The 25,397-nt window shown below is 42.8% G+C and overlaps 1 protein-coding gene across 10 annotated transcripts in view; it reads left to right on the top strand.

Annotated features, from left to right (window-relative positions):
- Nucleotides 1–25,397, top strand: part of MYO9A (myosin IXA) — a 171,260-nt gene that overhangs the window by 96,424 nt on the left and 49,439 nt on the right. For all 10 annotated transcript variants that reach the window (XM_040077720.2, XM_040077724.2, XM_040077722.2 and 7 more), the window contains 2 exons: nucleotides 7,137–7,253; nucleotides 15,465–15,599. In XM_040077720.2, coding sequence (XP_039933654.1) covers nucleotides 7,137–7,253; nucleotides 15,465–15,599 — 252 coding nt within the window. The remainder of the gene's footprint in view (nucleotides 1–7,136; nucleotides 7,254–15,464; nucleotides 15,600–25,397) is intronic.

The following is a 25,397-nucleotide window of genomic DNA, read 5'->3' on the forward strand; positions in this document are numbered from 1 at the left end:
GTCTGCGCATCCAAGGCTCACTGAGAATGGGAGGTTGGCTTCTGTTCCTGGTCATTAGATCCCTTTAGGTCATCCAAATCAAGTGCACTAGGAGAGCCTGAATTCCTCCTGCTTTTGCTTGTTCTGATCTTGGATAAATCCTATCCCTCTTCACAGTGGCCAAGCATTGTTAATATGTGTATTTAAAAAAAAAAAAAAGCGAGTATACAGTTTATTATTTTTTTTAATAATCAAAACTGATTTCTTTAATCGTTTACTTGCATGCAGCATGCTTTTGTTAAATAGGTACTTTGAAGCAAATAAGAAAACACATAGATTTTTTTTTTCCTGTTTTTTCCCCTACTTGAAAATTAAATACATCATTTAAACTCACAGAAGTGATTGAAGGAGGGAGATTTTCATCTGAAAATCCTAGGTAAGTGCCATGGGCAAAATTCAGTAGGTTTTAAAATGTGGGTTTCTTCCTCTGAGTCATATTGGAATGAGACATTTCTGTTACAGTAAGTACAAATGTAATTATGAAGCCAAATTTCACCTTAGAGAATAAATGGGGGAAAAATGGGAATGGCCGATAAGGATTTCAAACCAGACATCGAATGATAATGAAAATCAAATCCTGTGTATGATAATAGCTCACGAAATAATTTCTGTTGTAGCATATCAACGGGTTCCTGGGATTTATTGCCAAATCCCTTTGAGCAGAAACACCAATTGATTAATCAGGGAACATGCTGAAAATTTATTCCACATATTAAAAGAAAAGCAAACAATTGAATCTCCCACAGAGCCACAAAAACCACATATCCAGATTTGATTTTTGGAGGGATTTCCTGAAGAGGAAGAATTCTGCTGCTACTTTTTTTTCCCCAAGCATTTCATTGGAAGCACCTTTCATCCTTGTATAGAAATTATAGGAAGCCCATCAAAGGTCTAAGGGAAAAGGGGATATTTCCTCTCTTCCTGTGTTCAGATCTGATTTCCTGAAGAGCAGAGCAATCTCTGTTTCTTCTCTTCACCAGAAAAAAAAATCTATTTTGCGGTGCCCAACTTTACTTAAGTAATTTACTTAAGTTCTTTATGTTTTACACCAAATCCTGCAAACTTTGCACCTGGAAAGAAACATTTCTTCTCACCTTGGAATTACTGTAATTGTTCAGAATTTGTTGATAAGAGTCTGAAAGGGGAATGGTGTTGCTTGTTTTCCTCCTGGAGGGCAGGAAACAGCTGCATATGTTCCGGAAGAGCTGGGGGGTCACCAGGAGAGAAAGAATCCGTAGGTAGTTCCTATGGCTGTATCAACATCACTCCTATTTTAACAAATGAATTTTTAGAGCTATTGCAGGTTCTCGGGAGAATTACAAGGAGTGTTGCTTGTAAAGTCGTATCTTTTGGGATGGGTGGGAGTTCTGCATTGGTAGGGAATGCTGGCACTGGCAACGTGTTTATCCAGCGTGAGCAAATAGCATCAATAGTGTCCATAATGGGATACACACACACACAGTCTCCTGGGAAGATGCTGGAAAATTGGAAATAAAAAGGATCATGACTAACAGTGCAGCAAGTCTTGTGGACTGAACAGCAAAACACCAAGTTGCCTTTGGGGCTGACAAGTCAGACTGCCTTCTAAGATGTCTTCTGTTCTAGATCCAAGGAATTTTCCAGAGTTGTGCTTGAGAAATGACATTTAAATATCAGCTTTTCAAGTTCTCGTAGCTTGTAGAAAATCTGGAGTGGGTGTGCTGAGCGTGCCCCCACATTTGTGATGTCCCCAGTGAAAAACTGGGATTTGACAATGTTATGTTAACCAGAACTGTTGAAGGTGCAATAATGTTGTGACCAGCTGAGTCTGTCAGCACTTCTTTATTGTGGGTGCTCCCTAGATTTGCATAATGATGAGAGATGGGATGAGGGTTGTCACGGTTAATAAACTCCACAGGTGTTTAATCCTCATTAGGGCTTTAAGTTGTTTTGTTGCTCTAACTCACTTTCCAGTTGTACTTAAATCCACTTCTCCTTAACTGAGTCTGTGCTCAGGGACTGGGGTCTAAACCCCAGCTCTGGGCACTGTGCCCTTCCCAAGGTGCGTTTTTCATAGCAGTGACCCAAAACAGATTGTGATGTCCAGTGTGTGTGTGTATATGTAAAAATGGCATCTTTTTCTATGAAAAATGGGTTTGAACTTTTTTGTCTTGCTTTTCTAGACAGCAGCATGTGATGCCAGCTGCTCTCTGGAGTTTTCAGTGATGGAGTGAGGCTCAGGAACTCTCTTGAGAAGAGAGTCTGTCTCTTGTATTTCAGTCCCACTCTGTTTCTCACTGGGAGGTTCCTGGGGTCCACACTCCAGAAAATGTTCCTCTTGGGTGTGGAAGGGTGTGACTAAAACCATGGAGCTTCCAGCAGCATCTTGATGGCTTTGTTATCAGAGAATATCCTCAGTTGAAAGAGACCCACAAGGATCATCAAGTCCAACTCAGTGGGATCTCATTGCTTTCTGCTCCCTGGGACATCCAGTCACTGGGATATTGCTGCAATTTTTCCTCTTTGCTTTTCAAAGTCCTTCAGCACTTGCCTTCACCCATCCTCTGTTCTCTGGACTTCGTTTATTCCCCTTAGTCTGAAAAATGTATAAATGTTTGAGGTTTTGTTGTTCAAACTGAGCTATTGCTGCTGTTGCTCGTGTGTTAGGTTAGTCAGCAGTAAAAACACTGAATCCAGTAAGGAGAGTGGGGGGAACGTCCAGCAAAATCATGTGAAAATGTCTGTAAAAGGTTACCTGAGCATCTTGGAATCATGGAATCAATTAGGTTGGAAAAGACCTCTAAAATCATTGAGTCCAACCATTCCCCAGCACTGTCAAGGCCACCACTGACCCATGTCCCCAAGTGCCGTATCCACACAGCTTTTAAATCCCTGCAGGGGTGGAGACTTCACCATTTCCCTGAGCATCCTGTGCTGACACACAGCAACCAACCTTTCCACCAACCTGAGCCTCCCCTGACACAGATTGAGGCCATTCCTTCTTGTCCTGTTGCTGTTCCCTGGGATCAGAGCTCGACTCGCCCCCACAGCTGTCCCCTCCTGTCGGGGAGTTGTGCAGAGCCAGAAGGGTCCCCCTGAGCCTCCTTTTCTCCAGGCTGAGCCCCCCCAGCTGCTCCTGGTGCTCCAGTCCCTTCCCCAGCTCCATTCCCATCTCTGGCTCCAGCCCCACAATGTCTTTCCTGTCATTTTCAATGTATAAGCTTGGTGGGGATTTTAACCTGCCTCCTTTCCCTGGATTCTCTGGGTACCAACAAATATTTTGAATAATTCCAGCTTGAAATTTCAGCTGAGTGCAGAAGGGCAAGAGTGAGGGATCCTGCCTGGAGCAGGGGGGGCTGTGGGATGGCAGCAGACAGATTTGTTTAAATATATTTAGTGACTTAGTAATCTCAGTTCTTAAGAATCTCCTGTATGTGTACAAATGTGTTTTACAGAGACTTTTAATTTGAGCAAATTTGGGTTCCTGAGATTATATATTTTCCAGCCTCTAAAACACAGGCTGCTGCTGCTGGAACTGTAAGTCCTTGTTCCAAAGCACTTCAAAAGCAGATTTTAATTCTTAAGCCTGTCTTCCCCTTGTTCCTTTTGACAAAAGATGTTTCCAGAAGTTTATCTGGTTTTAAGGTGGCCTGAATCCGATGCTGATCATGACAACTTTCAGGACAATTAATTTGGCAGTGAAAAACTCAAATATGTTATATCAGGATCTTAACAAAAGTTGGCCAACCCAACAAGTGGAGTTTTTGGCATATAATAAATAATATATAGATCCTTTCTAGCTTCATAAGCAGGAAACTATTGATTAAAACCTTGTCTGTAGCTTATTTCCTGACCCGCCAAGTCAAAGCACGTTTGATCTGTCTCAGTTCGGAATCAGCAATATTTTTGTGTGGGTGCAACATGTCCCGCTCCCTTTGATCCCCAGAGATTTGTTTTGGCATTGCAGCAGCTATTTTTATTTTGCTTTGTGAGGGAAATAGGAATGGTTTGATGAGTAGCACCATGTTCCAGATCTGCCTAAATGTCACGTAAGGAGACTTGTGGAAGGGACCAGAAGCTGTAGGTGTTGACCTGAAGACAAGCTGTATGTGATGTATGGAATATAGTTCAGAGACTAGAATTAATTTAGGATATGTAAGATAGTACAGAAATAAATAATTTCTCATTAAATAGAGCATAAAACCTTATTTTAAATGCTCTGCCGCAGCTCCTGAATTTGAAAAGAAATAGTATTCCCTGATGGTTTTCAGATTGTGTAGTTTTGGAATCTGTTTAGGATAGTGAGGGGCTTTATTTAAAATGTGATGTCAGTGAAGATCTATTCTAAAAAGTAAATATTTTATTGAAATGAAATTTTAAAAATTCAAACAAAGAAAGCCCCCCCCCTAAACCCTGAGTCATTTAAATAGGTTCATTTCAGTGCAAGTATTTTTTAAATGGATGAAGGCAAAGTGCTCCGTCCACCCTGTGTTCTCGATACGTTGCTTTGCCAGGAGTTTCCTACCAGCTCTTGTGATGGATTAAACCATCACTTCTAAAAGTATCTCTTAAGCACTTTGGGATCTAGGCCACTGATTGTGGGACCCAAGCATAGCAAGGAAATCACCTGTTCAAGGGCTTCCCAGCTTTCCATGTAGCTGAGACCACCTTGGGAATAAGAGCAGGGGCTCATCCCCCACCCTGCTCGTTCTGGAGGAAACTGGGAAGTGCTGGTGCCAGGGAAACTCCCCAGTCTGACCATTCAGGAGACTCGTGGCAGTCACACTCCCAGCATTCCTCAGCACTGGAGTGGTGCAGGCTTAACGATAGCCTCATTTATTTTAGAAAAAAAACCCCAAAAAACAGGGACATTCAGGGGTGAAGTCCTGCACATCCCTGTAGCCTGTAATAAAGGGTAAGGAAAAGTATTGGGACATAAAACCACATATGATGCTGTAGGAGAAACAACAGCGTTCTTTTTGGCTTTAAATAGAGACAGAGTTTGTTTTTAATTGCATGTTGGAGCAATTAATTGGGCTGGTTTATGCCAGGGCAAAGCATTAGGGCAGTGAGAGGCATTCCTGGATCTTGGCCCTCGTCTTTCCCCAGAGACGGATTTTTTCTGGTGTGACAGTGGCACTGGTTGTCTTCCAGTTTAATCAAAGAAGTAGATAGAGCATAGGGATAAAAAAATTGCCTTGAATTTTTTATTAATCCCAGAAATATTCTGTCATATTTGAGGAAATTAAAAAAAAAAAAAAAATTAGACAGCAACCTCCCCCACACAATGAACCCATGTTGCTTTTAATAAAAACAGCCAAAAAACCCTCCCCAAATCCTTTTCATCAGGAGAGGGAAGAAAAAGCAGTTAGTGGGAACTAGAGCTCTTTGTATTTGAAATGCCGGCTGCTTTCCAGCCCTTGTTGGAGAGCTCAGGCATTTCAAGAGCTCACTTTTAAAAAGTGCTGTTTTGTTCTGAGCTACATCAAAATCCTCTCAGTCCTGTTGCTCACCTATTTGCATCACGCGCTTGTTTTTGGTTGGTTGTTGGGTGAGGAATTCCTTGCTAATTGTGGCCGTATTTTGTAGTTACCTGATGATGTTGCTTTTTATTGCCACCACATTATGGTTTTAGCAGTGTACCGGGGCTGTGAATCCTCAATCATAGAACCATGGAATTGTTCAGGTGGGAAAAACCCTCTGAGCCCATCCAATCCAACCATCCCCCAACTGTGCTAAGGCCACCACTAACCCATGTCCCCAAGTTCTACATCCACACATCTGTTAAATCCCTCCAGGGATGGGGACTCCACCCCTGCCATGGGCAGCTGTTCCAATGCCTGACAACCCTTTCCATGAATAACTTTTTCCTAACATCCAACCTAAACCTCCCCTGGCGTGGACTGTGTTAATCCCTTCCATTCCAGCTGGACAGGGAGAGGAAGTGAGACCATGTGCTTAATTGTGTTTTAAGAGCAAAACATTGGTAAAACGACCTGTGGTCACACTAAACGCTGCTATCTCCAAAAATCAAGGAAAAAAGAGGTGGGAATAAGCTGACAGAGGATAAATGAGCTTTATTCCTTCACTTAGGGTCAGTGACATGAGGACACTCAGATGGTGTTCCTCGAAGGGAGCATTGGTGAGAAGGATTTCAAGGCAATGTGTGATAAGCCATGATTTGTTACAGTTCAGGGTTTAATTGAAATAATTATGTGGGAATCTTCTGGTTCCTTTCTTATTCTTCTGCAGTGGCTAAAATGAACCAAAATGTAGCAGTCATGGTTGGTGCCATAGGTTTTTAGGTGATTAATATGTACCAAAGCTCTACTCGAGATGATAATTAAAACCAAGGAAGAATCCTGAGCAGCAAGAAGAAAGATAACCTTTAAATAGGAATTCCTGCTTTCTGGGTTTCTATATAGGTGCCTGTCCAAAAGCTCAGGGATTTTCCTTTGATCTCATCTTTCATCCCATCGAGCAGAATCTCTTTGATCCCGGGCTGCGGTGGGGATGACCCTTCCTCGGCGCTGTTATTCCTCTCTCTGGGAGAGCTGCTGGAGGAGCGCCGAACCTGCCTGCCATGATTTGTCGCTCCCGCTGGTGGTACCTGGAAAACTTCAAGTTTTCAGGAGCCCTCAGATTTACTAGAGGGGTTTTTAGCCTCCCTTTTTGTAGTCCTTCTGCTGGTGCCAGGCGCTGCTTGTCCTGGCCTGTGCTTTCTCACTGCTTGCTGTTGCTCCTGTCCAATATCCACCTTCTCTTTCCTTCTCTCCCAGGAAACCTTTCAAAGATCTTGGTGAATTTATTATATTTATATTTAATGTATGTATTTATTTTCTTTCCTTTCACCACTAGTGATGGGATTTGTGGTGTGATCTCATGTATCACTCACTCGAATGCATGAAAGAAACCAAGCCAAAGTCAGGGGCACATCCCACAGCCATGGGATTACAACCACGTCCCAGGGCTGTCAGGACCGTTGACATACGTGGCATAAATTATAGCAGACAAAAGCTTTGGCAAGGGAAAAATATGAACGTTCGAGCTTGAGAAGCAAAAGCCATTTTAGTGCAGAGCAGGAATCATTTCCAATCACTTTTTCTTTTCTATTTCAGGCCGTGACCGTGCGCAATTCCATGGCCAAGTCATTGTACAGTGCCCTGTTTGACTGGATCGTGTTCAGGATCAACCACGCTCTCCTCAACTCCAAGGACATGGAGGAAAACACCAAGGTAACATCTCAGCTCCTTTGGCTCCTCTCTTGGGTTTTTAAAATAGATAACTGAGAGATAAAACATTACCCAGGCATGTTGCTTAACGTGAAGTTAATTTTTCCTCAAATTGTAACTGAGTTCATCATTATTCTAAGTGGTGCTTGCTGAGCTGAGGAGGATGAAGCACCGTAAGTATTACAAGCTCAAAGCAACCAGGGAAGAGATTTTGTTGTAGCCACAAAAGCCAGTTCCCCCACCTGCTCCAGCAGCAATGGCAAATAATTTTCCTCCCTACGTGTAAAACTAGAGGACCATGTATAATTGAGGAGGGAAAAATGGAATTCTTGCTACTGCATTTTGATGAAGTTTCTCCGTGATGAAATGATGAACGAGCTGGGTGTCTATAGGTACAGTAGAAAAATGAATATAAAGAAAAAAGAAGTCATGATGGGAAGAGTGGAGCTGGTGTGATGCTGTACCACCTTCCCCAAGAACTGATGAAAGGAATGAAGTTTCCTGCAATCTCAGGGTCTGGATGCTGTGACCCAGGACATCCTCCCTAAACCTCTCGTGTATTCATCCACACTGCTCATGGCTGAGGGATACTGACCCCAAAATCCTTGTCTGTGCACACAGGCACTTCCAGCTCTCCAGCTACCCTTGGCTTGAGAATCTGGGACATGCTCCAGCAGCATGTGGGGTTATTTTGGGGGTTGTGCATGCAAACTAAAGTCACAGCTGCCAAAAGGAGGATTTTTGCTAAGCACTGACATTTGGATTGTGCTGTAGAACTGAAGTTGCAGAGAGTCTCAGTGTTGTCACTCCTTTATTTAATTCCAAAAAAGGCTTGTGGAGCATAATTGTGGACTGGAAATAAAAACATGCCTATGAAATCTGGTTATATGCTTTTCTGACAAAGAAGGGTTGTTACAGTGATAACATCCAATGAGCCTTCTGACTGCACATGCTGCCTCTCCTTCTGTTTAATATTTTACCAGAAATGTTGTGTTCTTTCCTGATTTTTTTTCCAAGTCATCAAAAGTTTTGTCTGGGCCGCCAGGAAAAAACAAACCACACTGTTTACATATTTGGTGAAGCAGAAAAGTGGATTTGTTTTGACAAGGAAATGCATCTCAAATGCTAATTATTTTTTATTAATGACCCAATGATTTTTTTTAATTATTATCTGTTCTGTAATATTTAAATACAAATCAGTCTAGGACACTCTTGTGTGTTTAGTCAGCATGGCTCTGCAAGTGAAGCACCACAGTAGCTGTTTATGGGCCATTAAACTTTTGTTCCCAACCTGAATCTCAGCAGGTAAGAGCCAGAACAGCCCAAATTCCTGCTTTTTTCCAGCATTACTGCTGCACATTAACCCTCTGCTTCCTCCAGCCAAGACTCCCATGGAGTTTAACCACCTTCCTCCTTGCCCACCTCCACGTGCCATCTCATGAATTCACAATTCACAGTTTCTGAACCTTTTTTTTGCCCCAAATCGTAACGGTAATATCCAGGTCAGGCAGCAGGCGCCGGGAGCTGGGAGTGGTGTTCCCTCTGTGCCAGAGCAGATCCACCCATGCTGGCAAATGCCCAGGACCCGGAGCTGCAGGAATGTGCTCATACCCAGATCCAGGAAGGCAATCCTGGGCTGTACTTGGGCCAGAGTTTCTGAAGCAGAAAGACGTCGCACAAAATACCAGGAAGTATTGCTGCTGCTTTAGGCACGAGAGTAGTTCAGTTTATCTGCAGAGTCCTCTATGAACTGGACTGATGCCCACAAATCCCCCAGAAATCATGAAAATGCACAAGTCCTTCCCATTTTAGGGGCGGGGATGGTGAAGAAGAGATTTATGTGCATTTCAGAGCAGCTTCGTTAAACATTGACCAGCCAATTTTCCCTTGAGCAGTTCTACTGCGTCACCTCCTCAGCCCTATTTTTAGCCCCCATTTTGGGTTGTTTCAGCACAGAGGGAGAAGAAATGTCTCCCTGGACTGGGCAGGGCTGGGAATAGCTACTCCTTTGCCCTCGAGGAATAACATTGCTGCCAACAAGCGTCCAAGGGCATCCTGGGCTCTGCAGCTGCCATTGAGGCACCAACCAAGAATCACCACCGCAGAGAAACGGAGTCAATGATGGCTGATCTGGTTTTTCCTACCACTTCCCAATCCTCCTGAAATCCTTTTCAGCTCGTTCTTGGAGAAACCTCAGATGAGGATGCAGGTTCTTCTTAGCCTCCCACATGTTGTTTCGAGGTTGAGTAACACCAGTGAGTAACTGGGAGGAGGACTGGGAGCAGTGGCATCTCCAAACCCTGGGAATACCTCCTTGCTGCAAGGCAAGACCTCAGCACTTGGATGACGTCTCCTTGCTGGCATCTACCAGCCAAAAAAAAATCACTTAAACACACCAAGTCTCTGATTTATGAGAGCAAAATACAGCCTTGCACCTCAGAAACTCCTCAGTGTGCAGTGGGTGAATAATATGTGACTCACCCTGCCACAAATGTCCTGGATTAATCCCAGCCCATGCTTGGCACTGATACTCCTCTGACTTTTGAGATGTATTTTGAAACAATCCTGCAGGTTCAGAAAGCGTCAGATGATGGATTTGAGGTACAGAGCTTTATTTTGTAATCACATTATGCAGAGGTAAAACATCTTAAAACCATCTCAATTCAGAGTGTGTTTAGGAGAAGTTGAGGAGAAAAATGAATACAGGAGTTTCTCTCTTTGTGAGTCTAGATTTGATTTTAGTGGGACAATGGGAACCGAGATCGTTTTCAGATCCCAATATGTGTTTATTTGATATCAGCAGTAAGGAGAAGATCAAAAGATGAAGCTGGGCTAAGAAAAATAAACACTCAGCTGTTGTTCTTCCATATTGTCCAGCAGATATTTGGAAGATGTAAATCAGACCTTTGATATCCAAATTTAGTTAAATGTACAGTGAAATATTTTGGGAAAACACAGTGGGATTTGGCTTATCTTGCTTGGTGACATGATTTCTGGGATATTATTTCTGACCTGAGCTGTGCTTAAGTTATTTGATACCTCCTGGTTTATGGTAATGGCAGAGCTGCCATGGGTCAGATTTGCTCCGACTCCCTTTTCCTTCATCTTCATTCAATTCCTTTTAGTTCCTTTTATGTTCTCATGATACCCTACAAACTGTCTGAAATTTGACCTTTATTAATGGGGTCGGAGACTTCCCTTCTCTTGAGAACAAGATTACTAAACCTCCCAGAGCCTCTTATTGAATTCCCCTTCCATAAATCAGGTTAGGAATTGCTAGAAGTCCATCTCGCTTCTTAAAACGATGATAGAGAGGAGATTGTGGTGCTTCAAAAGCCATTTCCAAGGGTGTTTTTATTCTTTTCCCACTTGGTTCTTGTGAAGTGTCTTAATTTCCTCCCAAATCACTCTGCTGCCGTTTCCTGATGATGTGCCGCATATGTGGGGATGATGGTGAACTCATGACTATGAAGAAAATTAAAATTAATGTCCATGAAGAAAAAATCATGGTTGAACACATGAGAAACTCATGGCCATGAAGAAAATTCATTACAATTACTGGCCATGAAGAAAAAAAAATGGTTGAGCTCATGAAGGAACTCATGAACATGAAGAAAATTCATTTAAATTCAACCAACCAGTTAATTCTTGGCTTTTTGACCTGAAGCAGAGGAGGAATTGCTGAACATGCAATGTGTTTAATGTGCATCAGTTCATTAATTTTAGGTCCCAAACTTCCAAGTTTGTAGCAAATCACTGCTTTTCACTTTATATAATGGGTCATCGTGTATATTGGGGTGATGTAGGTTGGAGTTGTCCTTTTGGGTGAAGGGGTGATAGATTTGGGGGTTGCTTCGGGGTTTGGGGGAGGGATTTTTTTACAGTATCAGCTTTGGAAATATTGTAAATTAAAAGAAATTACTAAAGTGAAAAGAGAGGAAAAAATTAAAAATAGTAATAAACAAGATTTTTCCCCTGAATTTGAAGCAAACCTATTTGTAATTGCCAAAAAGTACCTCCATGGTGGAATTACGTCACCAGGGTGCATTTGGGGCAGCATAAATCAGCTCCAATGATCCCTGTTTATTGGCACTTTGGGAATTGGAGAGCACAGAGCTTCAAGGCCATCATTTGCCAAAAGCCCTTAAAACTCGTGCTCTGTGTTTAAATGTCGTGGCTGAGACATTTTAAGGAAAGCATGAGGTCATTTTTCATCATCTCAAGCAGAAAGTGTTCACTGACCCTGGGTTCACCCAAATTTTAAAAATCCTCACAGACATGCACTGTTAATCACAGGAATTTTGATATGCTAATTAATACAGTTACACTTTTTCATTTTATATGTTAGTTTTGATAAATAAACAGCATTAACACACAAACTAGACTTGACGAGCCAAGGTCTAAATTATCTTTGTGTGATTTCCTCATGGCACCTGTGCAAAGGATAAATTTGAAGCTGAAGACTTAAAAGATTTGTAAATGTTAAACTCCTATGATTTTTTTTTTTTTTAATATTGGGCTGCAAATTTCATCCTAAACCCACCCAGATCACACACTTTTTACAGGCAGTTAAGCAAAATTAATTGTTGTATATGCCAGTGGAAATGGTGTTTTTTCACCTTGCTACAAGAATTAACTCTGTACTAGTACATTTGTGCTGCTTGATCAGGGACAGAGAGCAGAAAAACAGCCATAAATTCGAAATATCTCAGATTTTAAAGTTTTCCCAAGTGGCATCCTTTGGCCTCGTTCTTTTGGGAGCGTCACAGCAGAGGACAAATGACTGTTTCACTGCAGAGCTCTGCCCGGATTTCGCTGGCATGAAACTCTGCAGAAAACCACACAGTTTAAAATCTGTATTCTGGAGGAGTTGAGGAGTTGCAAACACAGGGATGTGAGAAAAATGCTGTTTTACTCTGTATAACAACCACAGCAGAGTTAACCATCCTCCTTCTGGACGTGTGGTTTGATACCTGCAGTGGTTTTGTGAAGTGCAGATTATTTTTATAGTTCTGTGTGTGTTTAATTTTAGGTGTCAGCAAAAAAATTATAAAAACACAGCTTTAAAATACAATATTTCCATAAGATTCTTTTATAACTGACAGGGGTATTTTTTGCTGTATATGACTCCTCTGTTTTGCTTTATAAGTGTATTTCCATGCCCACATTGAAATATATTTGGTAGCAGTTTCAATGCAGTAAACGAACCAGGACTGGAAAAAAGGGGAGAGGGGTTTTGTGTTTAGTTGTTTCATATTAAATTAAGTTTGTGAGAGCTTAAAGATCCTGTTCAGCTTAAAGTCTCCACTCGTGGCAGGGACTTAACTATTTCCGCAAGGCATCAACTTGATGCTTTTGAAAGTTGGTGTCAGTAAATCCAAGAATAGTCTGGAAGTGTGAGCATTTTATCTTCCTAGTCTTGTTTGTTTATGGTGGAATAGAGACTTTAGTGTGGGGGGATTTTTTTGAACTCCTGTGGATTGTAGGGATGAGCTTGAACAGCCGTGGGATGGTTGGGGTTGAGACTTGCAAGGATGATGTGAAGGGGGAGGGGGAAAATCACGTTGTCCTGTTTCCATCATCAAATTTTCCTTGGCTGATATAGATAAGATATGATCCATTAATCATACAGAGAGTTTAAGAAGAATTCCTCCTTAGATGTATTTAAAAAAGAAATGAGGCAGATTTCTGCCCAGCGAACAAAAGGGTTGCCACATCCATTGGGGCAAGCCAGAGAAGATGCTGGACCTCGGGAAGCAGTGGGTGAGAGTGAATCCCTCTGCCAGGCTCAGTCCTTGGTCCAGTGGTTCTCAATTTCCATCTTCTGGTCAAAGAGCTGTTTCTCATGGGTGTTTCGCCAAGTGATGCAAACTTCTGGGAAAGTGGCCAAGGGCCTCCATCCCTGTCATGGCATCAGGGAGGTAGAGATTTTCTGGCCCTGGAGCAGGGAGGAAAGCCTGGACAAAAGATGAAGTAGTCAATGAGCTCTTGGAAAATGTGTTAGAGACTTATCTTTGTGCTTTAATGCTTTTTTTGTTGTGTTTTCATTTGTCCCAGTGGCCAGAGTCCAGGTCAGACAAAGCTCCAACTCAGAGCCGAGTGGCCGCTCTGCCCACGGCAGCTGTGCCTGCTCCAGCCGTAGGTGGTTCCCTGGTCAGGAGTCGGGCACAGGAGGAATATTTTCCTCCCACATTATGTGATGTGTTGAAAATGGACAAAAGGCAGCGTGGAGAGGCCTGTGGACAGTCTGGTTTATAGTCCTGGCAGTGGAATTAAGCCGGACTTAGCAAAGAAGTCTTAGAAAATCCAGAGTGCAGGTAACACCAACAGAACTAAACCCAGGGTACCTGGCAGCTCTCAGGTCCTTTGAGGTGGAAGGAGGGGGATATTTTTCCTCCCTACTTGAGGTTTGACTCGTTTGACCGGTGCTAATGCTTTTACCTCTCTTATTTAATTCTTTACCTCTAATTATTTAATTAATTGTCACGGGTGAATTTGCGAGAGGTGGCTTTGGTTGGATCCTAGAGCATGGTGCTCTGACGAGCTGCTGGTGGAGCTCTCCCTGAATGTGTCCTTCAGGCTCTTCACTCCTTTTCTGATGACAGCAGCCTTTCTGGGTGGGCACAGTATGAGTTTTATTTATCATTAATTATTAATTAGGCGCTTAACGTAACAGTCATGTACAGGCTTGGAAGCTGTAGCAGAAGCTGTATCTTGAGCTTTTAGCCCCAGCTCCCTCTGTGGATGAGGTTTATTTGCTGACACATCCCCATGTCCCTTTTCCTCCGGGTTTCCCAAATCCAGACAGAAAGCTCAAGTTTTATGAAAACCAGTACCTACACAAAGGAGTAAGTTCCACATCTCTACTCCCATCAAGGGTCGGAAGCACGGTCTGAGCCAGGAGGTGATGGGTTGCACTCACTTGTGGGCCAACATACGCTTAGCCAAAGGTCCACTGCCTCTCCTTGCCTGGCTGGTGTGGGGAGAGGAGGGGGCCAGGAGGATGCAAAGCAAGCTGGGAATTCACTGCAGCATTGACCTCATTTTCCCAGCATAGGAAACCTTGGTGCACCCACATCTTGATGAGCATCTCAAGAGGTAATTATATATTAGAGACCAAACAGGCATTTGCTCTTCAATTTGGGGAAAAGCCTGGAGTGAGAAATGGCTGAGATTCACAAAATCATCAAAGTGGTGGGAAAAAAAAGGCAATTTAGAACTGTAACTCACCAAATCCTGCTATTTATGTTATGAGTTATGGATTTAATAAAAGAAAAAACTTCCCTGTTGTGAACTTCTGGAAGTTTGTTAGAGAGAATGTAGGGCTCATAGTGCTCACGGGTTCCAAAAAAAATGGGATGGGTCCCTCTTTATACCTCCTGCCCATAAACTAAAGGAGCACAGAGATGTCTCTTCATATCCCTCATTCCAAACTGGTGGGAGCTGGTGGAAAAAGGTACCGGGGCACAGAAGAGCTGTGTGAACACAACCAGGTGTCACAGGGGAAGATTGTGTGGACAGGATTGGGCCAGCAGTTAGGGCCGAGTGTTAATCAGGGCTTTGGACTCTCTTTTTCAGCAGCATTATTATTTTTGCGTTAATTCCCCCCTTTCGGTGAGGCAGGAGCGACTCGGTGCTCCCAAACATCAGTCCATCATCTGATCCATCTGAAAAACAAGCTGGGTGCTTTATTTGTGATACTATTTTAGTTTTCACCAGGAGAACTAAAGATTATTTCCAAGGTAAGAAGCCCTGATGTGCAGGAGTTTCTTCCTGAGGTTTGCAGCTGGAGCGGGTTTGCTTGGACAATGCAGTCACCTTGGAGGTGTTCCTGTTCGTTGTCTGCATGGTGCAAGCCTTTGTTTCCCAAACCTATCCCTGTTTTTCCCTTCTGAAGATCAATACTCTTAAATCCATTGAATAACTTGGAACAGGGTTCAGGTTTCTTCAAAGATGGCCGTTTATTAGTAAATAAGAAAAAATTCACCTCTTGGAGGACTTATCTCTTAGAACAAGCCCTTTTGTCCAGATATCTAAAGTTACGTGTTGTCTCTCTGATTTGGAGGAGTCTTCCAGAAGACAGTATCAACAATTCCAATGAAATCCCTGCTATTAAGTATTTAATTCTGCCTGTGTGGTTTTGATTATGTACTGTGTACAAATAATCCACTTCATGTGATTTTATTCTAATCCTCACTCTTACTTTTCTTGCAGACTTTATCCATTGGGGTGCTTGATATTTTTGGGTTTGAAGACTATGAAAACAACAGTTTTGAACAATTCTGCATTAACTTTGCCAACGAGCGCTTGCAGCACTACTTTAACCAACACATCTTTAAACTGGAACAGGTAAGTCAAAAAAAATATTTACTCTCTGATGCCAGTGAGTATTGACTTGATTTTATGGCTCTGATAAAGTTCTGAAATTGTCCGTTTAATTCTGTTTTGTTAAGGAGTGGACTCTGAATTATTCAAATTTAACTTCTGATTGACCACATGATGAACTTCCACCTGTATAATAAAATCCAGCCAGATATTTGCTAGTTTAAAATAAGCATTTTGGCTTCCAAAAACATCATGAAGACCTTAACTACTGCTCTGTTGTCTCCTTGATATGTGCTCAGAGGACACATTAAGGAATGAGCAATTCTTTCCTTGTCTTTGCCTGGACATGTTGCCATGCCATTTGATATCATGTAAAAGTTATTTTTTGGAATCTAGTGAAGAAGCCATCCCAATCTTCCAGTGTTTCATTGCCTTCCACTGTTGATTTGTGGGGAGGGAGGGGAGATGTCACTCTCATGTGTTCTCCAAGGTCAGACTTGAGAGCATTATGACTTTCAGTAGCCCTGGCAGATTAGGAAAGTCCGAACTTTAAGCTTTGCTTTAGGTTTGTTAAGACAGGGTGTTGCTTTCCAGCCTCAAATTAACGCACTTAAGAGAGATAACAAAAACACAGGCTGCAATCCAGCGGGTAAAACACACCAAGATGGTTTAGATGGAAAGGAGGAGGCTTCTCCATTTGTCATCCAAAAACAAGCAGGACTAGAAAACTGAAAGTTTCTTTCAACATCCATGTGTTGTTTCATGGATGGACAACTATTGTTAGGCTGTACACAGGACATATCCTAGAGACTTTCAAAATGCCTTTTTTTTTGAAAATGCCAGTCTGGATGTTCTCTCACCGGGTGAAATCTTTCCTGGGGGAGGCCAAGGGGATTATCATCATTGCGGAATTAACCCAACCCTTCCCAAAAACCCTGACAGTTTCATTTCGGGCTTCTCCGGTGTTCTCAGAGATTAGAAAAATCAGAAGAAAAAGTTGCCTTGAATATGAATATGTTAAAAATCAAGTGATACACCCCTAAGTGGGTCACTTAGGGAGTGTTTGCTCATAAGTTTGATGGTTTCTGTTTAATCTCTTTGGTTTTGATCAGTAAGATGGAGCAGAGCTACTCAAAGCTATTTAATTTCTGTTTTTAAAGTGGCCATTATATGCAGGTGCACCCTACTCAATAGATGCTCCAAGAATGGGAAAACCTGTCTCTTTCTAGGGACAGGTTTATTTTCCCATTGTCCACCATAAAAATGCAAGTTTTGATGCCATCGCAAAGCCAAAGCAGCTGGATTTTTTATAAACGTTGCCATACACTTCCTAGAGGAGACTCAGGGAGGGAGGATCATTCCTGAAAACTGGAGACAGATAATTCCTCCATGAGGTGGGGTTTCAGCAGCCTCCTCCAAGATGCCATCATCCATGAGGGAATTCCTGTTATTGGGCTGGGATTTCTTAGCAGGTCAGTGTTCCCCCAAGCCTGGGGGATACACAGAGGTCCCGAGTGCAGCAATCCATAATTCTTCTTGGAGCAGCTTCAGAGCTAATTAACTTTCTCCTGGAAATCTGTCAAGCATGTGAAGTTGCTGGAGTCAGTGTTTGCTGCATGGATATGAGGAGCAGTTGTGGAGGCATCAAACTGCAAAGGGCCCATTCCAGTTCTTAATGCCAGAGCACGTCATCCTCCTGGATCCTGGCTGGAGCACTGCGAGCTCTGCTGCTGGAAAATTCAGACATCTTGGCATAGATTGAGTCTATAAATACAAGGAATCTGTGCAGCTGTACGAGCGCTGATCCTTGGGTGAATAAATTGGATGGTTTAACCATTTGCTTTCCCTGGAATTCTGGCTGCATGTGGAGGAGTGGATTCAATAGAAAACTCAAGGATCTTGGGTCTTCAGAATGTCCTTATTTTAATGATAGTCACAAATCTACAAATGAAGACCAGGGAGTTCATATTGTGTTTCTAGGGTGCAAAATAGTTCTGTTACTTCAAAATGTGAATTTATCAGAGGTATTTGTGTCTTTATAAGGGTTTCTTTCATGTCTTAGTGATGGGGACCTGAAATTGATAAATCCTTCTCTGAATCCTCAGCTCTCCCAAGCTTGCAGGCTGAGGAGAGATTGCTGAGATACTCAGACACTTCTGCCAGAAAATAAGTGACAAAATTAAATAGTCACTAAGGATTTTTTCTTGAAATCCTAATAGAATTTGTCTGCCAGAACTGCATTTAGCCATGATGGAATTGTTGCCATGAGATGCTGTTGATGTTATGGAAACCAAAATACCCACCAGTCCTCTAGGAGAACCATGGGATTATTTTAACCTTTATTGCCTTTTTTTCCATGGTGAAATCTAATACAATGTGTCTGGTGAATCTTTTTTTAAACCTTCTGTCTGAAGACGACACTATTTCCAGTGGTTTGCAAACAACCACCGAGGCATCCTCGGTCTTCAGCCTGGTGTCTCCCAAAAATACAGCGACTCTTGTGCTGTGACTGAGGGGCCGCGAAGGTTTTTGCAGGAGAGACCTCCTCTCTTGCAGCTGACCACGGGATAAGGGTAAAGACTTTATAAATCCTGATCTACTCTCGGATCCAGTTCGGTGATCATCTGTTTATTAATGCAGAAAGGTGGCTATGGCAGGAGTTGTGACCTTGACCTGTAACAGAGCAAATGTGGTTTTCTCCTCCCCAGGTATCTCGCAGGTTCCTGGAGGGAGGTTGGGTGAGGGGCTGTAGCTGGTGGCTTCAGCTGCTGCCTCATTGCTCTGGGCAGCACAAGGGTGAGGAGTCCTTTGCCATCCCTCCCTCGGGCTGGTGGCTTCAGGTGACACGTCCCTGTTGCTCTTGGACTCCCTGGGTGCTGTCAGAGCATCACCTCGGCAGCGATTCTCTGTCCCCCGGCCCAGCTCCATCTCTGTGCCCTCATCAAGCAGCCTCTTGTGCAGAGCAGATAAGCCCAGAGCTGCCCTGAAAAATCAGAGAACACCAGGTGCTTCTGGGAGAGAAAACCAGCATTTTTGCATTGCACCTTGCCTTGTTTGGGGTTTTTTAGGGCATTGCGCTAAATAATTGCTGTGGGTGAAGATTTAGTTTGGAGGTCACCAGTACCATACCACCCATGATCTCAGTTTCCTCCAAGTTTCCAGGTCTATGGCAGTTTAAGGGCCAGGAATACAAGTTTTTATTTCTTTATATGTCCCATTCTCCAAACTTTGTCATCTTTGTCCTCACCGATCTTCCCCCATCCTTGCCAAAGCTCATCTGGTTGTCTCCACCTCACCCACCTTTCCCTGTTTCAGCTGATGCTTTGCAAAGGTTGAGGACTCGTCCTATAGATTTTCATCCCACAAGTCTTGCTATTAAAGTTCTTTTCTTCTTCTTTTTCCAGCTTTTCCTTACCTACCAAACCTCAGTTTCAAGGGCATGCTTTTATTGTTAAAAAAAATCCATAAATAACCAAGGTTGAGGCTGAAAAAATTACAGAATTTGGAGTACAATCAACTGGCAGGAGCTCAGGTGTTCAGTGAATTCTATTTTCTGGTGGGGTCCCTGGTGAGCTTGATGTCCCAGCCAGCAAATCTCAACCTGAAAAACTGAATTTCAGACTGAAAAATTGAATTTCATCAGGATAACGCATCCTATGGAATGTTTGCTCAGCCATCCAAAGCTCCATAAATATTTAGGGAGGTCTATACGGTTTACTGGTCCTGTGCTGGAGAAATCCAATAGTCGGGACTAAATCATGGTGTTTGGTTGAAGGTGTGATTTGATGGTCTTGGGTGTCTGGTCACTACCTCCAAACCACCTCTGAATTTCACCTCATGATTCTGAGGAGCAACAGCCCTGAGGGAACATGACACTCTAAAATAAGTTTAGGTATCTTAATTAAATATCACATTTAGAAATTAATGTGGGAGTGAATTAATTTTAAAAAGCATCAATCTAAAATATTTAAATTTAAAATAAACTGTGAAAAAGAATCTCTCTCTTACTGCTTGGAACGCTATTCCTTTCCTTCCAGCCGGGGTTTTTTTCTGTAACTCATCACTGGTTAGGCGTTAACGCCTCTTTATTGCCTCTGAAGACAAAAGCCAACCATCAGAAGTCAACCATTGAGGCCTGGGAGGCTTAGTTCAAATTTCTGTTTTCCTTGGAGATGGGAGAGCGGCTGCCCTCTGAGAAATGTTGCTGTCAGCTGCAGGCCACATGACCCGTGGAGAAAGAACAAGCTGCACAAGTTATTGATTTATTATTTGGCAGAACGCCATCGAATGCAGCTCACATTTGGGGGAAGAGGACGATGCTTAGAGCACATAAATTATACTAATAAAAATCAGGATGCCGAGAGCTGTTTAAATGGTATCTGCACAGTAGAAAGATTTCAAAGCACATTAGTGAAATGAAGGATAGCTCTGATCAGAGCTGTGCCAGGATGGGTTCCAGTTGGACATCAGGAGGAATTTCTTCGTGGGAAGGGTGGTCAGGCACTGGAATTGCCCCGGACGTGGTGGAGCCCCCATCCCTGGAGATGTCCAAGGAATGCCTGGACGTGTCACTCAGTGCTCTGGGCTGGTGACGAGGTGGGGATCACCTGCAAGTTGGGCTCGATGGTCTGCGAGGTCTTCTCCAAGCTCAGTGATTCTGGGATCCATTGCCAGTCTCCCAGAGCTCTGTCTTGTGTCCTTCCTGCATCCTTGAGTCCGTGGATGTTGCATGGCTGGGACTGGGGCTGTGGGGCTTCATTTGCCACCCACTTGTTTCTCCAGTTGGTGAGCAGTAAATATATAAATGTAATATATAATGTATAACATGTAATAGGATATATCCTAATCTGTTAAATTATTTATATATCCTCTGATATCATAGAGTAGATTGAGTTGGAAAGGACCTGAAAGATCACCCAGTTCCAACTCTCCTCATATATAATTTCCTAACCTTTAATTTAACCCCAGTTCGGAGAAGCGCTGCATCTGGCAAGCCCATCCCTCATCCCATGCTCCTTGCTGTAATTCTTCAAGGCACAGCTGCTTGCTCCCAGTGCCCTTATCCCTCTCCCAAGTCACCATGATCCCTTGAGCTTTTTTCCTCTCCTCTGAGCTAGTTCCTTCCTTTTTCCAGGTAAATGATGTTTTCTGCTGATTGTGGTTCCTACCCAGATGTATTGGCTAAATAAATGCACTGACTGTGCCAGGGATAAAAAAACCCTATTTATTAGTGGTACAAAAAGGGTTTGAAATGCCAGGACGAGGGGGAATGGCTTCTCACAAGAGGCAATGGCTTCCCACTGCCTGAGGGCAGGGTCAGATGAGATATTGGGAAGAAACTCTCCCCAGTCTTTGTGAGGGTGGTGAGGCCCTGGCACAGTTTACCCAGAGCAGCTGTGGCTGCCCCTGGATCCCTGGCAGTGTCCAAAGCCAGGTCAGACAGGGCTTGGAGCAACCTGGGACAGTGGAAAGTGTCCACAAGATCTTGGAAACAAAAGATCTTTAAAGTCTCTTCCAACCCAACCATTCTGTGTTTCTGTTGGTGGATTTTCATAAGATGGAGTTCTGCAATGTGACCTCACCTCTCAAGCAGGATGATGAGCAAGAGATTTAAAAGCCTCTAAAATACTTCAGCCAATCTAAAAATTGTCTTATTGTGGCCGGACTGGAATCAGGAGGGTGTTAATTGACATAAGTGTGGAGTGGGACTGGAAGGGGAGGAGATGTTCGGCCTCAAAAGCCAGTCTGGTGCTCACCATGACCTCTGCGGGGGTTCCTTCACATCTCCTCTCATCCATCTTTCAAGGTGCTGACAGATGCAGATACAGATATTTCTTTTCCTCTTTAATTCTGATCACAAGAAATTAAAGGAATTGATCCATCAGCAGATCACACAACAATGTTAAACTCGTGCTTTTCCTGGCTGTGTAAGGGCAGCTTGGGAAGAAGATGCTTCTGCAGAGGGAGCCCATGGGATCATGGCAATATGCTGCCAGCTGAACCATGCAAACCCAATTCTGCCCATTTTGAGAGCAAAATGTAATTGATGATTGAAACCCTGTTGCCACTGAAGTTCAGGGAGCTGATTTGAGCTCAGAGATGGATGGTTTGGAGCTGGCATCTGATTTTCTGGGCTGAACCTGCTGGTTTAAAACACTTTCATAATGGAGAGTCCAAATTCCAATTAATTCAAATTTGCCTATGTACAGCAGGGGGAAGTTAGCAGTGGGTGAAGCATCAGCCTCAGAGTAAAACCAAATTCACGTGGCATTTTTTGAGGAGCTGCTGAAATAACCACCTGGAAGGAGACCTCTCAAGGAGGACCTTGGCTTCAAGGGAAGGCTCATCAGCTCCCCTGCGCTGCCTCGTGTTATCATGGGCAGAGGGGGCCTGAAAAACCTGTTTATAGATCGTGTATTCATAGAGAATGTGGTTAAGTATTTACATTTGTCGTGTCTGTGAGCACATGGTTAAAAAATATATGTGTTATATATTTATACTTATGTCTGTGTCTATAAATTCCTTTTCTACTGAAATTGAGAACAAACGTAAAAATCCTCATTCCTAAATGAAACCATCAGCCTCAGCATCTTTTCCTGGAGGGATGTTGGGAACTCGAGGCATCCACCCTTGTCTGCAGTAGACTAAGGGCCAGACACTGGTCTCACTCATTTAGGAATTTTCCACGTCCCATGGATTTATCCTATCAAACTAATTTTAATGATCAGTTTATGCTGGGATGATTCTGCTGGGCCTGGTTCACAGTGCCCATTTGCTGAACAAGCAATTAATCCTCCACAGGACGAGTTCATGCCTGGATGGATGAATCCTTAGGGGGGAGATTCTCCCACACCTTGTTGCCATTTCCAGCTGTGGACAAAATTGCCCAAGCTCCCCAGGATGGATTTTAGGATACAAATGTGTCCAAACGTAGCCATAAAAGAGCTCTTTTGAGGTCTAGCTCCTTTAATTTTTCATATGACAACGACCCCTTTTAACATACGATACAAAAGTAATTGGGGATTATTTTAAACTGGGGAGTTGAACTGGGAATGGTGAAAGATTAGGAAGGGGGGTTAATTCCTAGTTTCTCACTTTGCAAAGAAGCCTGAAGCTGAAGCAGATGGTGTTCAAGGCAAGAAGAGAGGAATTTCACACCCTTCTGTTTAGTCGGGAATTTTGATGCCAAGTATATACATTTAGACATCCAAAAGTAGCTGCCTGTTGATCGTATGGCTCTGGATTACACGAGTTTTTATGACAGGAGAGCAATGGGAAATGTTCCCACGTGGAGTTACGCTGGGGAGAGGGATTTTTCAGTTGATTTCTCACTTTAATCTGGGAATTTTCATAGTGTAAACAAGGTTTTCCTATGCCTCAGTAGGAAAGGCTGGAGTAGATGAACTCCTGGATCTGGTCTAGCTCTGCCTGGGAGGAGGTGGATGAGTTGGTGGAGGCTTCTGCTGCTCTTGGGGTTTGTGAATCTTATTTTTGGGGCTGTTTCTCAATTCTCACTGGGACTAATGGCAATATCCCTGTGGGATAAGACATCTGCCTCCAGGGCGCTGAAACACTGAGGGATTTTCAGGGCTTTTGGCTTGCAGGATGTGTGGATGGATGCCCAAAGCCCTCCAGACCTCTTTAAATCATGGGAAAATGTGTATCTTTGATATCCCATGATAGGGCAACAAATTGCACATATCATGGTAAAACCTTTATCTTTAGGAGGGACTTTTCATCACCTTCTGATTTGAATTTCCTAAACCCTGACTTTCATGCTTTTTAGACAGAAGGAGAATTTATTATGTTTTTTATTTTGTATTTTTATCACATCTCCCACTTCACTTAATCTCTGCATTTTCTCTTCTCTGAAGTTTTTCAAGCCCCTGGTCTCTCCCTCCCCTCATCTGAGTTTTACCACGAGATTTTGGGGAGCAGCAGCCCCCAGGGACCATGATACTCCAAAGAGAGTTTAGATATTTTATTTAGATATCATATTTATCACAAATATCATATCTAGATAAATGTGAATCTTAAAATCATGTTTAACTTTTTCTCCCCTAATTGTGCTTTTTAGCACTTGGGTTTATTTACTGATGACTGTAGCTGGATACAGAGTAATTGATGATCTTATGTGGAGGTGTAAAGACATTTTCCAGCATCTCCAAGATTTTGTTGGGCTTGTGGGTGTTTTCTTCCACTCAGGATAAAGAAATCTTTAATTCCACCCTGGCTTAGAGTATTTTGGTTTGGTTTAGCACTGAAATAAAGTCCTGATAACAGAACTTGTCCACCACTCCTGTAGAGATAACAGGACATAGTTCTCAGCGACTCCAACTATAAAATTACAGGATATTTCAGTTCCTAGCAGGGGGGTTTCCATCAGGCCTTGCAGCCCGGTTGGGAAGGTTTTCCTGATGCTCAGCATGTGTGTTTTAATTTTAAATTCATTATTCTGTGCCCTGGGCAGCTTTCGTGCTCTGGGTCAGTGTAGGCAGGCAGAGTTTCTCTTTAACAGAGCTTTAACAGCTCCCCCTTTCCTAGAGTTCCAGTAATTTTCCTACTTTAAAATGTTGGATATTCTGCCCCATTCTGTTTGGTACCCCAAATTTTACACACTGCTTTGCCTCAGCTAACACTGCGTGAGAGTAAAGATTTACTCTCGTATTCAATGCGCATTTCAAAGTCTGCATCCCCATTTTATTTCTTTTTTTAATATATTGGAACATCATAAACTGTGTTTTATTCAGATCCCTTCAGTGACCCCACGCTGACATACTGCCAGTGTCTCTCTCCATGCTTAGGGCAGCAGAGCTGTTTCTGAATTCCCACTTGGGAAGCTGGAATCTCCTCGTGGAGTCCATAGAGGTCACCTGGAGAACAATCTGTAGCATCTCACCCAATAATTAAATGAAAATAGGAGCTGCTGAACTCTAAAAAAAAAACCCAATGTCTTTTTTCAGTTCTTTGCTCCATTTCTTTTGCCAAGTCTGGGAGCTCAGTGCTCTTCTCTCCGGTGAACTTGCATCGCTTCACTTTCCAGCAGACCAAGTTTCAGGTATCCAGGGATGGGAGGAGTAAATCCTCACGTTTTTACTGCGAGTAATGATGCCAAAACTGGGGCTCTGTAGGCTTCACTGCACTAGAAACTTTTGCAGATGGTGGTAATGTCAACAATTTGGTTCTTAATATAAAGATGGTCTTCCAGGAATGGGACATTTGAATGTGCCCCTTAAACATAACTTAGTTTTAAATCAAGGTGTAAATTTAAGCTGATTTTCAATCAACCTCCAGCTTGAGGGATTATTGTTTGAATGGACTGAAAGTGTTTCATGTTGTTTTTGTCTTGTTAAATGAAAACCTCATGTTGTTTGAATGGAATTCCTTAATATTCCTGTGCTCCAGGACCCTGCATCCATCAAAGGATGGCAGAGGCTTTGTTGTCATACTCAGAGATGAAGGAATATTTTGGAGGTAGCTTTCAAGGATATCTCCTGACTTCTACAGGAAGATGGTTATTAGAAGATGAATATTGGAGTCATATGGAATAATAACAACTTAATTTAATTTAATTGCATTTAATAGACAGCAGTGATTTTATCCTTTAGCTTCTGTCTTTGTGTGGACAATCTGCAGGGTGTTCTGCAGACCAGCAAATGCCTCAGAAGTTACATCAGGCCATCCCAAAGCTATAGTTGTATCTCTTGAGCTGAGATCCTGAAGGCAACCAAATGAAGAACTGGAAAAATGCTAGGAAAAAAGGAATAAGGGGAATTTATTTCCATTTAGGCTTTGGAGCAGTTGCTCTGGAACAGTTCCTGC

This window comes from Hirundo rustica, chromosome 13, assembly GCF_015227805.2.
Source record: "Hirundo rustica isolate bHirRus1 chromosome 13, bHirRus1.pri.v3, whole genome shotgun sequence".
In the NCBI taxonomy this organism is placed as follows: domain Eukaryota; kingdom Metazoa; phylum Chordata; class Aves; order Passeriformes; family Hirundinidae; genus Hirundo; species Hirundo rustica.